The following is a 15,049-nucleotide window of genomic DNA, read 5'->3' on the forward strand; positions in this document are numbered from 1 at the left end:
ATTATAAATGTGCAGGAAATCATTCTGCAAAATAACACCCATGTAATGAACCGGTCATATTGCCAATATATATAGTCAATATAGTGTTGTGAAATAAATAAGAATATACACAGTATGGTCTCCGATCTGCTCATAGTTGTTACAGAGCGGCAGAGACAGGAAAAGTCAGAAAATGTATCCAAAGCAGAAGAAGAGAATCAAAGTGTTGGAAGAGGGGTGGTCCGCATTGCTGCCTCACAGCTTTGGGGCCCTGGGTTCAGTTCCTGGCGTGCTGTCTGTGTGGAGTTTGTATGATCTCCCCGTGTTTGTGTGGGTTTCCTCTAGGGTACTCCGGTTTCTTCCCTCAGTCCAAAGACACGCCTGTTGGTGTGCGTGTGTGCGTGTCTGTGCAAGCCTGTGAACGACACGTTTACCATCCAGGGTGTATCCTGCCTTGTGTCCATTGCTTGCGGAGATAGGCCCTGGCTCCTGGGTGGAAGTGGTTAGAAAACAGATGTATAGAATGGTGGGCTTGGGAATCCAAGTTTTATTCCAACCTCAGTAGTCAATTAAACAGCCTAATTATTTCCTAACTGTAGAGGATGGAGTAGGATTCCCAAAATATTCCCTTCATCAGAGCTACTGCTACCTTTCTCCCAGCTTCTCTAGCCTCAAGGAGCCATTGGAGTAGAGGTGCAGGGGCACCGCCCCCCCCTCCAGAAAACACAGCTTTCCAAGCAGGAGCGATGGGGATTGCTGGAGAGGAAATGTTGTGGCTCAGGGATACGTCTGCCCGATTCTGCGCAGACGTTGTTGCAGGCTGATCCACAGGTTGGATTTAGATAAGGGTCTGAGGAATGCCTGTTGTCCCTCAGTGGCACAGAGAAATCAACAGCAGCCCAGCATAAAAAAAATAATAATAATATTGGACTCACAGCATTTTTAAAAAGGTTTGTCAATTAGCCTGTCTAGAACAAATTCCTTTGAACAATATTGGACATCCAATTGTGCACAAAGGGCAGCAGTCCAGAGGAGAAATCTCCGAATGGATGGGGAAGAGGTACTTACGTCACATGTTTACTGAAGGACAGGAGTTTAGGTCAGGCCAGACAGAGACACTTGAGTGAAGCTGATCGGCCTTATCGCTGTGCCAGGAGACCTCCCTCTCACCACATGTCGGGTAAAGAGTGTTTTCAGTGAAACAGGGAGAATCACAAAGCTTTATTAGCAGTTGGTTAGGACTGACGGAGCTTCGAAACTTATTCGCTATCCTGCGTAGTAACATACCAACGATCGGGGGTTCACGTAAAAGAACTTGGGGTCTACGTGAGTTGGCGTGAGCAAAACTAGAATTCCCCCCCCCCCAAACAGGCTTCCTCTCCAACTCCACCCTGACTCCTCTGGGAGCACAGCTTCTGCCCAGGGCATTCCAAGTGCTGTTGCTTGGCAACCAAGATAGTGGCCCACTCCCTCGGCCCTTATCTCCCAGAACCCCCTGAGGACTCTCGCTCACAGACCCGTCTCCCCCTCTTCAGCCCGTCCCTCTGAAACTCCACAGGCCCGGCGCTGGCTAAGAGCCTCTCCCACCTTCACTTACACCGTCGGAAAAAACACTCGACACTTTTAAATGACGGGAGAAAAAGAGGAAAAAAAAACTTTATTTAAAAAAATTAACGAATTATAAACTTAAGCAACCGCCAAGGAAGCTCGCACGAAGGCTTGATTTCCCTTTCAGTACATTCTGCTGTGAGAACAGTCTCACCGTGTCCGATATGTAGTTCAACATAAGACATTATTGATGGCTCACAGGCTGTGACATTCCAGCTCAGTGCTCAGTGAGGCGTTATTCTCAACAACCGTGGCTCAAACATTTGACTTCTTACAAAGACATTTATAGCTGCTGACGGAATTCCACGATTTCATTAAAATAAAACGCAGAAGTGGCTGACAGGATTTGTTTATCCTTTGATTCAACTCTACAATGCTTTCAGAGAATGCACTGTGCAAAATATAAAATCTATAAAAAATAAACTAATGACAAATGCAGACAAGAGTAACAAAGTACCGATTAGATATTCATTTCGGGCTCTGCAGTAAACTTGGGCAAGCGATGCTGTGCTCAGGACTTGCTGCTCGATGGCTTTAGGCTGTACCATGTGCTGCGAATAGGATATAATCACACCTGCAGGACATGCAGATGCCTTCAGTAGCTTTCAGATTGACCGACAGCAGTTCACACATGTCCACTACAGCAGTATCGTTTAGAGAGGCTTTGGACAAGGCAATCAGGCTTTGGATAGAAGGGAAAACGTTTAAGTGTTTAATCCAAGACAGAGACGAGCTACACTCAAGCGCACGACGTCAAAAGGCACGAAAGCTTTGTTAATGTAGCCCAATGGTACTTGCAAAGAGCTTGTGCAAACTATATTCCTGGAACACGTCTGTGCATATAAATCAACACATCTCAGTTACTGACGTTGCACGCAGTCACCAACCCAGTGCACGGTTTGAACATGACAGTTTAAGATCAGATCGCACAGAAAGGTAAGAATCTGAACGGGATGTGACTCCTCTCTTGGGGAGAAGCGACGAGCAGACCTGCCCCCCCCCCTCATGTCAGAGGCGAGGAGGGGGGGCAGATCTATCGCCTCCCTCCTCAATAGGGCTGCTTCTTCAAGAAACGAGTGAACATCGTCAAGGCAGCCATCGGCTTGTCAGTGGGCACCATGTGTCCCGAACCCTGCGGAAAACACACACACACAGGAAACCATTACCAACGCAGCCAGTACAAGGCAGAAATGCTCTGAAATAACTTCGCTCTTAAATGTTTAAATAAGGTTTAAAGTTTATCTATCAGTTTCCCTGCTGTTCATTAAATTGTAGAGTGCGTGGAGACGTCTTGACAGACAAACACTATGTCAAATGAAACCATGAGAGACCACTTCCTGCTCCATGCTTGCCAGGTAGGGAGTAGTGCACAGTGTGTGCAGAGAGAAGCAGTTCCATACTCCTCCCCCGCTTCCAACCTCATGACTGAAGCCCCCCCCCAGTCAGAGTAACGGGACGGTGGGCTCACCTTGACCGTGACGAAGGCAAGGTTAGAGAACTCCTTGACGAATCCGCCCACCTGCTGGCTGTCCCCATTGTTGTACAGCCAGGTCCTGCGATTCACCTGCACCTGCGGCACGTGACATGGGTGCTCAGAAATGTGACATCGCTGCTCAAAAAATGACATCACTGCCCGAGAGAGTGACATCACTGCTCGGGAGTGCGACAACTCTCAGGGGCTACAGGAGGCTCAGGACAAACGCTACAAAAAGGCGGTTTATCTCCTTGCCATCGTCCCTTGACTTCCAAAGACAATTTTCTCTCAGGAATGTGGCCTTAGTTCTCGAGAACATGACGCTAACTCAGTACGGACACCCCCTGGGCAATGGGGGGCAGCTAAACAGACAGAGGAAAAGGAATGGAAAGAGACACCAGCTCATACTTCTTGCTGGAGCGACTCCACGAACCACTCGTCCCCCAGGAAGTTGCAGGCCATGTCCACGTCTCCGTTGTACACCAGCACACGGTACTTCTGCATGGACGAAAGACACGCGGCGTGAAGGAGACCAACCCAGGGCGAGACACACAGACGCCTAACGGGACCCCCTGGCTTAGTGCTCCTCCTGGGAATATCCTGTGCTCCCGGCAGTGCTTTCCCAATAAAGCAATCTCGCCGTGATAACGCAGCGCTGACCCCAGCTCACGGCCTGCCCAGCTGTTGCCGCCAACTCTCACCTCTAGCATAAACTCAGCCTACCCCCACCCACCCGCCCCCCCTAGTGGCGGGGCTGCCCTGTCTCCAGTGCACCATCCACAGGCGCCCCACCACACTCACCAGGGCCCCCAGCAGCTTCAGGTACTGTTTCCTCATGTCCATGTAGAGGCGCTTGTAGTTCAGGTTCACCTCCGCGCTGCAGCAGCACAAACAAACACAAGACGTGACCCGGCAGCAGGGACAGGGGCACAGGGACTCCCGTGTGAAACACAGGACTGCATGGAGACAGGCTGTGGCTAAACAGCACATTAAGGGCCCAGTGTCTGTACACGCCTACACTGAGCTAAACTTTTACTTAGTTCCATTTTACCATGCGTCAGGTATAGTCAGGGCCGACATTCTGAACAGGGAACAACATCATCCGAAATTCACTACGTTTTCCCATCCAGCAGGTGTGGTTCTGATGCTTAAGCTTCACTTTCTGCATCCTCTGCCCCAGGTCAATGTCTGCAGCGGCTCAAGTGTGGGGACAGGGGACACCCCCACGCCAGTGAGGCCTCTGACCTGCAGATCACCCAGTCCAGGGCCTGGGGGGCGATGTGCAGGGCCTGGCGGACGTAGGGGTTGTTGAGGTACACGGTGGAGGCCGTGGAGTTGGTGCAGGGGGGGTCCAGCCTCACGGACCTGTGTATAGAGGCCAGACTCCGGAGTTTCTGCAAGACAGCAGCGCCACATTGCTGACAACATCAGGAAAAGCACCGAAGGAGAGGAAGCCACATTACCATTAACGCGCACATCTTATCCAGTCGTTTCCTGAGGGAAGGCTGTTGGAATCCCTGCTCTAGAGAGCATCATAAAGCAGGGCTGCGATCAAACCCCCTCTTCCCAAAGTGAGAATTTAGACAGGCCAATCAAACCTATCCCACGCGTCGTGCTGTCTCTTCTTTCCCCAGGTCAGGACACAGCTGAACAAGAATGACAGAGACGCCAGTAACGAGCAGGGCCCCCGCCGAGCCCAGGCCTACCTCACTCCACATGGCAGTCCAGGGGTGACGGGTGAAGTGGTTCCCCAGGTCGTGGATGACCAGGTGATCTTTCTGGTAGCTGTTAACCAACAGACAAGGAGTTAGAGAACACATAGGAAGTACCTCAATTCCTTCACTTAAAAAAAATGCGGTGCAAAAAATGTCATTTTGCACATTATATTGAACAATATGCAGCTGCAAAGATAATTTCCAAAAGATTACATCAACCCTACCGCATGCACAGCTGCCTTGTTCCCCAAATAATCATGTGTATTTACCCTTGTTTCATTAAAAAAAAAAATATTTGTGCTGGTAATTAGCAAGGAATTTGCTAGTATCACACAACTGCACGTCTCTCGGCCCCTCTGTGGGGAGAAAAGCTTCCCATCCACTGTGTCACCATCCCAACAGCACCTCACCTGACTTTCTGGGGCACCCCTCCTGCACAGGGCGCATACAGGTTGTATATATTGAGCCCTGACCTGTAGACAAGAACCTGCACCTCAGCCACCTGCAGCGCGAGACAGAGACACAGTGAACTCAGGCTGCTGGACATCTGCGATACTCCATCAAACTTTATACACACATTACACACAAGCTGAATGGACCCTCATCGGGATTACATGATACAACTAAAAAGATTAAATGAGCTAAAGTATGCACAGCTCTCATGTTCTTCAATTGAGAAATACTCTGGAGATGATGTCTACATGCCCTTATGTCCACTCTAAATTGTTCAAATGTGGGTGTATTCTGAGACCACTTCATTTTATGTATACAAGGAAAGCAAGATTAACGATTAAGTCAATGACAAACGACATTTTTAATCCCATTGAAAACAAATGCATAAATTAACACAGACAGCTAGTGTACAGCTCGTCAAGGCTGCCAGAGCCAGGGCATTGTGGGTACATTACATCACAACGCATCTGTGGGGGGAAAGGTCTCTCATTGGCCAAGACTCCCACTGGCGCCAAACACACAGACTGAAGTCTCTAAAACAACACTTCAACCTCTCCAAGAAGAAACATTTTAATTAAGAATAGCAACTGCTCTTTTCATCTAACATTGACTTTATATAAGAATTTTTTTTATGACACGGTGCATCTCTGTTATGGTTAAATAGGACTGGGCTGTATAACATTTGTAAGCCTTTTCCCCACTCTGTAGGCATGGCTACACCTGCTTGCTACATTGAAAGGCTGCCACCTAGAGGCTGCTGAGTGAATCACAGCAAGGGCTGGCAGGAATTCATTGAAACCTGAATGGGGCTTAACAAGTCTGTTTCAGCAGTGTTTCTACAAGCCCACAGACCCTTCCCAAGAGTGTACGTACCCTCAACGTGCAGTTCTCATCCTGGTTGTCGTAAAAGTTGCAGGTCCCTTTTGAACAGCAGTAGTTCTGCAACTCTGCCCACAACCTGAGACAGAACACAAGCAGGACTGTAATCAAGAACAGCAGGAGACCATCTCCTCTCTCTTAGAGCCCCCTGTACTCTGTCAGCAGGTGGCCTGGTGGTCTTCTCTCTGTCAGCAGATCCTGGTCCTGTGGCTGGGGTCGTACGGCCCGTTTTGCTTGGCTAAGCAGATGGCTTAATGCACACTCCACATTCATTTAAAACTATAACAGAATCCACATCACAAACGTTTTAAACAGTGTTCAAACAGTATTCATCCATCCTCATGACCTCTGTATCCAGTACAGAGTCCCAGGGGAGCTGGGGCTTATCCCAGCAAGGCAGGGTACACCCTGGATGGGACACCAGTCCGTTGCAGGACACACATAGGTACAGACTCCCGTCAGTTTTCCCACAAGCCCCCTAAACCCTCCCAGCATTTCTTTGGACTGCGGGAGGAAACTGGAGCTCCCGAAGGGAACACCATACAAACTCCACACAGACGGCACCCCCGGTCTGGAATCGAACCCGGGGCCCCAGCACTGCGAGGCAGCAATGCTGACAACTGCACCACCATGCTGGTCAGCAGTGAACACCTGCAACCTTAACTCTTCATGGGAAGGAAGCTGTGAGAATAAACGCAGCGCTAACACTCCCATGACATCTGCGCCTGTGAGGCCAGCTGGGAGCTACGCCATTAGTTCTAGTTAAGGACACACTGAGCCTTGCTTCCACCTGTGGGACGGCGACATTTAGAAAAACATCAGAGTCTCACTTTGTTCCCAGAAGCCCGTGGTAGTAGGCAAAATAGACCAAGGAGTTGTCATTCATCTCGTAACTGGACATCCCGTTTCCAACGGCAATTCCCTGGGAAAGACAAGACCACTGGTTAGAATCTCCCTTTTCTCTCCGCGTCTTAACGCTGCCTGAGGGACTGTTCCCAATACCTAGGTCTTTGTCCATCCGCCCCCCTGAGTTTTGAGAGGACACGCCCCCAGTGGCTGGACACGCCTCCAAAGTTGAGAGGACACGCCCCCAGTGGCTGGACACGCCTCCAAAATCGAGAGGACACGCCCCCCATTGGGTGGACACGCCTCCTGGTTGAGAGGACACGCCCCTGGTGGGTGGACACGCCCCGATATTTGAGAGAAGACGCCCCCTGGGATTTGAGAGGACACACACACACACCCCAATGGGTGGACATGCCCCCAGAGTTTTGAAAGGACATCCCCCCCCCCCCCCGAGTTCTGAGAGGACATGCCCCCATTGGGAGGACACATCCCCAGGGTTTTGAGAGGACAAGCCACGAGTGGGATGACACACCCCTATATTTTGAGAGAGCACGCCCCCAGTGGGTGGACACGCCCATGGGCAGGAGCACACAGGGGTTTCCTGAGAGTTCTCTCGGGCTGGCGGTCCATAGGAAGTTGGGTATAAACAAAACTGGCAGCTCAAAATTTCAGAGTAATAACGACATAAATAAAACTGAAAAGTACAAAGAACATTAACAGTGTGTATAATATCCAGGTTCAAACAATCACAACTTTAACCCTCCTTAAGTAGAGCATCACAGCTGAATTATATGAGTCTCTTCTGGCAGTGTTTGATTCTTTTCTGGCAGCTTTGGGACTCAACAGAAAAAAAGCCCCTCCTCCCTTGTAAGGCGCTATATAAATAAGTGACCCCCATGATGGAAAACCAGCCCACCCACTGAGCTTCTGAGCCATAAAGAAGTTGGAAATCTGTGATGATTAAAACTCAGCCAGGAAAACAGACAGGGAGCTGCCTGTGGACACAGAGGCCCAGGGGGGTCTCTGCCCATCAGCCACCTGCAGGTTAATGCTGCTGTCCTCCATCACTCTCTCAGCCAGCGTGGGCACGTAGATCCCGCCATAGCTCTCTCCCGTGATGAAGAACTGGTTCTTGCTGTACTCTGGGAAGAGGTGGAAAAACTCCTTCAGGGCCAGGTAGTTGTTGAGGGAGACCTGCGGAGAGGAGAGGACAGCCATCTGAGCTCACGGTGCCGATCGGGACTGACAACGCGCCTCGGCTGCAACGGCATCTCCATCAAGACCTACTGAGGCACGTGCGTGCGCCTCTCCGCCCAACAGTGTCGATCGCTGGATCGACGCACAGCTACTGCATAAGCGTAAAGGAACAGGCAGCGGTATATTCCACTCTTAAAAAACAAAGATGAAAAAATAAAACGTGATCCACAGCTGAAGCAATTTTTTTTTTTTAATGTTCTTGCCTCCTTTCAATTTTAAACAAGCAAAATATATATTCCAATCACTCGCTGCAGAATGAATTACAGTCCGTGCTAGCAGGGTATTCGTTAAAACCTCAGACTGGGGCTAAACGTGTCTGCAAAGGAACGGGTAAAGGTTGATTCCATGCTGAACGGTACCCATACCTGTTCCTTTGCAGCCTATGTATTCTGACAGCTCCCTAGGCGAGCTCCTCTAAACAGGTCTGCTCCAGCAGTGCCTGTTCTAGAGCCCACACACCTCCCAGCTTCTTCTTCCCACTCCACGGTGCCTGTGGGGCTGGAGAGCTGACGCATCTCCCCTCTCGAACCTCGGCATGTTTGCGGACAGGCTCCAGCAAAAAAACACCCGAGCGGTCAAGCTCTCGGTGTCCGGTCTGTGTCCGCAGAAGGACGTGTGCAAAACCCCACGGCGCTGGGAAACGGCGGCGCCAGGACACGGGCTCCGTCCCCCCCGCTGACTCACCTCCGTGTCGTTGGTGACGTAGTCCTTGTCATCCGAGTAGGAGAAGCCCACCCCTGCTGGAGACTCCAGGTACAGCATGTTGGCTATCTGCGGACGACAGGCACGCCCGTGAACTCCCAGGTCCTACACCCTTCCCTCTGGAAATCTTCCATGCCCCACATCTCAAAAAGCTGTTTAATTTTTCATCTCAGATTGTCTTTCCATGAATCATTCATTTGAACGCACTTCTGACTCGCCATTTGCGTGCCGCTCTGGGGACAGGGTGGTATTTCTCGGGGCGCAGACCCAGATGTGTCAGTCGCTCCTGTTGCTCAATATCAAGACCGCACAGTAGCTAGGATGACAGGAGTGGGCGCTCGTGAGCTCGTGTGGACAGGTCTGCCAGGTGCTGGGAAAACGACGCGTAACTTTACTCCAGATGTAGCAGGTGAGGGAAGCTCACGGCTGTCCTCACGTTTGCTCATCTTTCAGACTATCCCAAGAAGGGCAATCCCTCGACCACTTGCTTTTTCACTTCGTTTTGACACAGAAAAAGACGTGAATGTGAATGTATTTGTTAATTTGTTGACGTGTGTGACTTCTCCTATAAAAAAAAACTCTCAAGTAACGACAGTTCCACTTCCTCCTTTAATCGGGAAAGGAACCACAAAGCAGGGCGCCGGGATAATGCTCAGACCCGATCGGAAACCGGAACCGGTTTAGAAACCCGAGCAGACTCAGAACCGGGGAGCGTACCGTGTTCCAGGAGTAGGGGTTGTACTTCAGAGAGGCGCCGTCGTCTTGGATCTGCAGCAGGAACAGACGTGAATCACAAACAGGCCTTCATTCGCCCCCGCGCCCAGATCTTTCAACACGGCTGGCAGGGAGCGCTGCCCAAGGCCACACGCAGACCTGGCGAAGGAATCAGGCAGACCCCGCCGCCCGCTGGATTTGGTTTTTCCCCGGAACCTCCCCAAAACGCGGGAAAACGTGCGCGCCCTCCCGGATCTTTCCCAGGGCCGTGCGGGCAGGCGCTCTTACCAGGAACGGCCCGTGCTCGGTGAGCAGCCCATCCAGGGAGCTGCACCCCGGTCCCCCGTTCAGCCACAGAACCACGGGGCTGCCAGCCGGGTCCTTCTGGGACTCCAGAAACCTGCAGGAGAGGGGCAGGGGCCGGGTCACGACATTCCCTGGCGACAAGACAGCAGAGAGCTCGGACAGGGAGGAAAGCGAGAAGTAGCACACAGGCGGGACAGGCGATATGCAAAGACAGGCTCTCTTTTCGAGAGGGTATGAGACAGACGCAGCCACGCTGCAGCACAGGGAGGGGCACACACTCAGCTTTAAGGGCCCAAGTCCATTCTGTGAGCCGGATTATTGTGTTCTGAAATAGCCACTCTCTGTTTACCAGCATCGGATTGTTCCTGTCTTGTTACTGGAAAGGTAGGTAGCACCTTCTGATGGCATTCAGAGCAGTGACGCCTGTGAAGTCGAGCCGAACAGAAGGCCCTCTCACGCAGGAGTCTCAGGAGAAAGGGAAGTGGGATCGGAAGGAATTCAGAGCAAGCGGTTTCAATTCCTGCTCCAGACACCGCATGGCCTGGGGCCCCCGAGCTGCAGCTGCGCACCCTGCAGCAGGTCTGTGAATGTTTATTCCCATGAGCTCAGCTCACCTCATGCTGCACAACACGGGAGGCACAGAACCCACCTGGCAGCAGAGGGCTGATTGCCGGGCACGTCTGAGCAACTGCTCCTGACCTTCATGGAAATAACCTGACGTGTCCATGTGGGCTCGCTGGCGTGGCTTCCAGATCCCTGTGCTTCCAGATCCCTGGGGTCCTAACCAGGAATGAGGGGGTTCCCGATCCCGGGAGAATCCCATGACGCGCCCTGGGAACTACTGGAAACTGAGGGCCCCCTCACCTGGGCCGCCTGACGTCTCCTGGAAACCAAGTCACCAGCTCCAGGGATCCCCCCAGGGAATTTCCCACGCTCGCTTCCCAGAATCAGCAGGGAGCAGGAAGGGCAGTGAGCTGGAAAGATCAGGGGTTGGGACCACACTCACCAGTAGTGCAGGTGCCTGCTGCCGGACACGTTCAGGTAGCCAGAGTACTGCCTGAAGCCGGGCTGCTTCTCCAGGCCCGGGAGGTACTTGATCTCGTCCGCGTCCGGAGCCCCCTGGACCCTCAGCACTCCCAGCAGCAGCAGAGGCAGCAGCGCTCGGTCCATCCCTGAGCGGCACAGGGACAGAGGGGGACGTTACAGACACACAGACACAGACACACACACAGACCGCCTGCCCCAGGGATACTGCCCGGCCCTGTCTGGAAGGGAAGTGTCTCAAGACGGCTCCATAGCCTCAACACTGCATTTCTTTTCTCATCCCTCCAGCAGGGAAGAAACCTTAACTTTACAGCCCACGCGTGCTGACGCAGCTGCCTACTTGGACTACTAAAGAGAATGAGCTCCTGTAGCCCGTGGGAGACCAGGCGCGTCCTGCGTGTCCTCATAACGTGTCCGCTTCTGCGCCTTGCCTGGTTTCACCTTCCCTGTGTTTTTTTTTTTAAAAAAAGCCCATCGCAATGTCTTTCAATCACGGAAACCGGCGCTATTCGTGGGGGACCCCCAGAAATACAGGACAAGGCGGCAGGGGAGCCGGGCAGTCACGCAGAGCTCCTGGAGCAGGGGAAAGGGCAGGGCAGTCACGCAGAGCTCGTTTTTCACCGCCCCTCTGTCAGGCATCTGTCTGAATGTCGTGTGTTGAAAAGTTACAACAACAACAACAACAACAACACAAAAGATCTGTCGCGGCACCTGACCGAAACATCTCAACATTTCTAAAAAAAAAAAAAAAACAAGACCTCCTGAATGCCGATTACACGAACAGAAACGAAACTAATAACTACACATCCGTGCACCGACCGCCGCCGCATATTTCTTTCGAGGGCGGCATCTTGAAGCTGCTGCCCAAATTAATTCACAATAAACGACAACGATTTTCACCTCTCCGGGAAGCAGACCGGTATGGAAAGTTCTGCGATTTAAAAACAGTCCCCTCTGTGTGGGGACAACAGAAACACAGTGACGTCCTCCAAAGATGCCACGAAACTTAGCGACTGGCTGAAATACACTCGTACATTTAACACAAGCTGGAAGCCGTCGCTTTCTAAGCGCTGTAACCGAGTACATCACTGTAAACGACAATGATTTCAGCTTTACCTTTTTGTGCTAGTCCGGCTCCTTCCTGAATGCGCTCTGACCGTCGAGCGCCTGACTTGGGGGGTGAGATCATGTGACCCGGCTGATAAGGGACGTCACATGACTGGGGCGTCAGGTGACGAGGGGGGGCGATCAGGATCACGTGACTTCGGGCAGCTCGGTAGCCGTCTGGACGGACGGGGAGCGGAAATGCGTGGAAACGGGATGTTTTCCTGGGGTCGGGGAGGTGTCCTGCAAGGTTGTCCCTGTAGTATTAAAATCCGTGGGTCAAGCACCCCGGCTCTATCCCTGTGTCTTGTGCACGGGGCCTGGGAAGTCCTCCAGCGTTCAGGGAGTCCTGTTATCACTGCCCTCTCCCGGGCCTTTTATGGAGACCTCAAGTCCGCCCCCCCTCCCCCAGTCTCCTCTGTCCCCCACAGCACTCTGCCACCTGTCAGACAGCTGCAGTGACGACGCACAGAGCCCTGCGGCAGGCCTGAAATAGCCAGAGACCCGCTTGAGGCCTGCCGGAGAGGACGCAGTCGGGCCGGCGCTGAGCAGGCCCAGATGGAGGGCTTCGCCGGGCGCTTCCTGGAGTTCCACCCCGTCCACGGCGCCAACGTCCGCCTGGATCAGGCGGGCACCCGGGCCACGCGGGTGGAGAGCTTCGCCGACGGGCTGTGCTTCAGCAGGCGGCCCCTGGCCCCTGGCGAGATCTTCCTGGTGGAGATCGAGGACAAGGAGCTGGGCTGGTGCGGACACCTGAGGGTGGGGCTGACGGCGCACGACCCCGGCGGCCTGGCCGCGGTGCCCGAGTACTCCCTGCCGGACCTGGTGGGCATGGGCGACAGCTGGGTGTTCGCCATCACCCGGAACCACAACAGGGTGGTCGAGGGAGAGCGAGAGGGAGAGGCGGAGGGGGGCAGCTCCCCCAAGAGCTTCTTCACCGACACCCACCTCCACATCGGGGGCGCGCGCATCCCCCGGGACAAGCTGGTGGGCCGCAGCCGCCCGGGCCGGTTCAGCCACATCCTGGACGACCTGTACAAGACCAACACGCTGCCCCCCACGGCCCGCCGGAGCCGCATCGGGGTGCTGTTCGTGCCCAGCGGGCGGGGCGCCGCCGACATGCACATCGTCATCAACGGGGAGGACATGGGCGCCAGCGCCAGGGGCATCCCTGCCCAGCGGCCCCTGTTCGCGGTGGTCGACGTCTTCGCCGCCACCAAGAGCGTGCGCGTGGTGCAGGTGGAGTACGGCTGTGAGTGTGGCCCGCGCGCTCTGTCTGGGGGGGCGTCCAGCAGGCCCAACCGCCTCTCGGTGAATGTCAGCAGGCTTAACCTCCCCACCTTTTGAAAGCCCCAGAGAATGAAAAAGTGCAAATTAGTCGGTTGGTTTTCATTTGGTTATGCAAAGGACCTGCATGTTTAAAAAGTCCTGAGTTTTCCTGGTTAGTTTAGCATCTCTGGGACCTGATGTCTCCCCTTTCACGGTGAAATGAGCAAAGACAGGGTTTGCTACAGCTTGCAGAGGCCTGCATGAAACGAGGCCCCTGCAGCAGCGAAGCCAAATCACAGCCTTTCCTGTTGGGTTTTTCTCCCTCTCACTCTCCTGTCTCTCGTCTCAGTCCCCTCTCTGCAGACCCTGTGCCGCCAGACCATTCAGAAGCACATCGTCCACAGGATGGCCCTGGACTGGCTGGAGCTCCCTGAACTCCTCAAGCACTACTGCAAGTACGAGTGACGGAGTCGGGGCGCCAGGGACCGCAGCCGGGGCAGTGCAGAAGGAGGGGCCCCCAAACCCGTGCGACAGCGAGCTCTCGTGTCCCCACTGAGCAGCCAGCAGATACCCCTCTTCCGTTACCCTGGGCGGCCCTCACACAGACAGTAGGGTGCGATCAGAGGAGCCAGTGACAGTCGCTTGGGAAGCATGTTCCTCTCGGGAGGACACGGGCCTTGATTACGGGAATCCTCCCGGAATGGCTTGGGGAAGCTTTATTCCGGAGTTGTCAGCCGTGCTCAGAGTAGGGGGTTTTTGACATTTTTGCCCTGCCCTGCACAGGACCGCCGTTTCTGAAATCCTGCTCATGGAGGGTCTTCGTTCTGAACATCAAATCCCAGTCAGCTTCTGCTAATTAATTTATAATGATAGAAATATGGAGAGCTCCCGGTCAGCAGAGCAGACCCCGTGTGGAAGAATTGGACTGTTCTGTTCTGTTTCCGGACACTCGGGAACCAGAACCATCATTCAAGCCTGCAGTAAGCTCAACAGCCCACATGTCTTGTTTCGTCTGTCTGCTTTTTTAGCGTGGAATTAACCTCAGCTCGTGCCTTACTGCAGCCTTTTCTAGCTGTGCACGAGTCCTGAATGGTATCATAACACTTGGATTTTATAAGTACTCGGTCTGCGCTGTTGTGGTGACAAGTTTCACATTGTAAGCTTTCAACTGAATCACAACCAAGGAGTCAAGCATCAACAGGTCTGTTTCAAACTGGTTACTTTTGGCAGGAGCACCACATTAAACAATTCTACCTGTATTATCTGTAATTGATACTGTGAAGTACCATGGCCTTCTCTATTGTGTTATTACCTCAGATAATTACGTCGTTCATTGTTGGACTCTGTGTGACACTGAATATTATCAGCAAATGAACTGGGCTACAGCATTGTTTCTCTATATCACCTGGAGATACTCATCATGATAAAGGCTTTATACGGGGTTTGTTATTAAATTCCACCGTTAAATTTGGTTTGCACAACAAAATAAAGGCATCTACACCATATTTTAATAATGCATTATTATCCATCAGAAAAATCCCTTCTGGCCATGAAAAAATAGCAGGCAAAACTGTTTAACCATTATTTTTATAACCTTAGCTTGTATTCATGTACCCTACAATAATAAATCATTTTGAAAATAGGTTTAAACGCGTTCTTCATTTAATTAAGAAGCACAGCAGTTAAGTTTTTGGTAATT

At 52.5% G+C, this 15,049-nt stretch overlaps 2 protein-coding genes across 4 annotated transcripts; one reads left to right on the forward strand and one right to left on the reverse strand.

Annotated features, from left to right (window-relative positions):
- Positions 1-1,600: 1,600 nt before the first annotated feature.
- ctsa (cathepsin A) lies at positions 1,601-12,230 on the reverse strand. Of its 2 annotated transcripts, none has more exons than XM_088607700.1 (15): positions 12,094-12,230; positions 10,940-11,105; positions 9,916-10,027; positions 9,631-9,681; positions 8,896-8,982; positions 7,993-8,148; positions 6,939-7,030; positions 6,103-6,187; positions 5,187-5,278; positions 4,768-4,846; positions 4,307-4,455; positions 3,863-3,938; positions 3,470-3,559; positions 3,056-3,157; positions 1,601-2,719 (listed from the first exon to the last, which is right to left on the reverse strand). In XM_088607700.1, exons 1-15 carry the CDS (start codon positions 12,164-12,166, stop codon positions 2,636-2,638), a joined length of 1,494 nt encoding a protein of 497 aa, XP_088463826.1. In that variant the 5' UTR covers positions 12,167-12,230; the 3' UTR covers positions 1,601-2,635. The 2 variants fall into 2 exon arrangements, with proteins under 2 accessions (XP_088463826.1, XP_088463825.1); XM_088607699.1 differs by lacking the exon at positions 12,094-12,230 and adding an exon at positions 12,012-12,032.
- A 71-nt stretch (positions 12,231-12,301) lies between these two features.
- On the forward strand, positions 12,302-14,994 carry neurl2 (neuralized E3 ubiquitin protein ligase 2). Of its 2 annotated transcripts, none has more exons than XM_088607710.1 (2): positions 12,302-13,320; positions 13,700-14,994. In XM_088607710.1, the coding sequence occupies exons 1-2, from the start codon at positions 12,640-12,642 to the stop codon at positions 13,904-13,906; spliced, it is 888 nt and encodes a 295-aa protein (XP_088463836.1). In that variant the 5' UTR covers positions 12,302-12,639; the 3' UTR covers positions 13,907-14,994. The 2 variants fall into 2 exon arrangements, with proteins under 2 accessions (XP_088463836.1, XP_088463837.1); XM_088607711.1 differs by having other exon boundaries at positions 12,305-13,333.
- The last annotated feature ends 55 nt before the right edge of the window (positions 14,995-15,049 follow it).

Source organism: Lepisosteus platostomus, chromosome 15 (assembly GCF_059453375.1).
Source record: "Lepisosteus platostomus isolate fLepPlt1 chromosome 15, fLepPlt1.hap1, whole genome shotgun sequence".
NCBI lineage: Eukaryota > Metazoa > Chordata > Actinopteri > Semionotiformes > Lepisosteidae > Lepisosteus > Lepisosteus platostomus.

Bases quoted from the DNA above. Each gene is read 5' to 3' on its own strand.
- ctsa (XM_088607700.1), bottom strand. From the start codon at position 12,166: ATGATCTCACCCCCCAAGTCAGGCGCTCGACGGTCAGAGCGCATTCAG. The intron at 7,031-7,992 runs GTGGCTGATGGG...TGTCTTTCCCAG, and splicing joins ACAGCAGCATTAACCTGCAG to GGAATTGCCGTTGGAAACGG. The intron at 4,847-5,186 runs GTGAGGTGCTGT...GTTGGTTAACAG, and splicing joins GGGGTGCCCCAGAAAGTCAG to CTACCAGAAAGATCACCTGG.
- neurl2 (XM_088607710.1), top strand. From the start codon at position 12,640: ATGGAGGGCTTCGCCGGGCGCTTCCTGGAGTTCCACCCCGTCCACGGC. The intron at 13,321-13,699 runs GTGGAGTACGGC...CTCTCGTCTCAG, and splicing joins AGAGCGTGCGCGTGGTGCAG to TCCCCTCTCTGCAGACCCTG.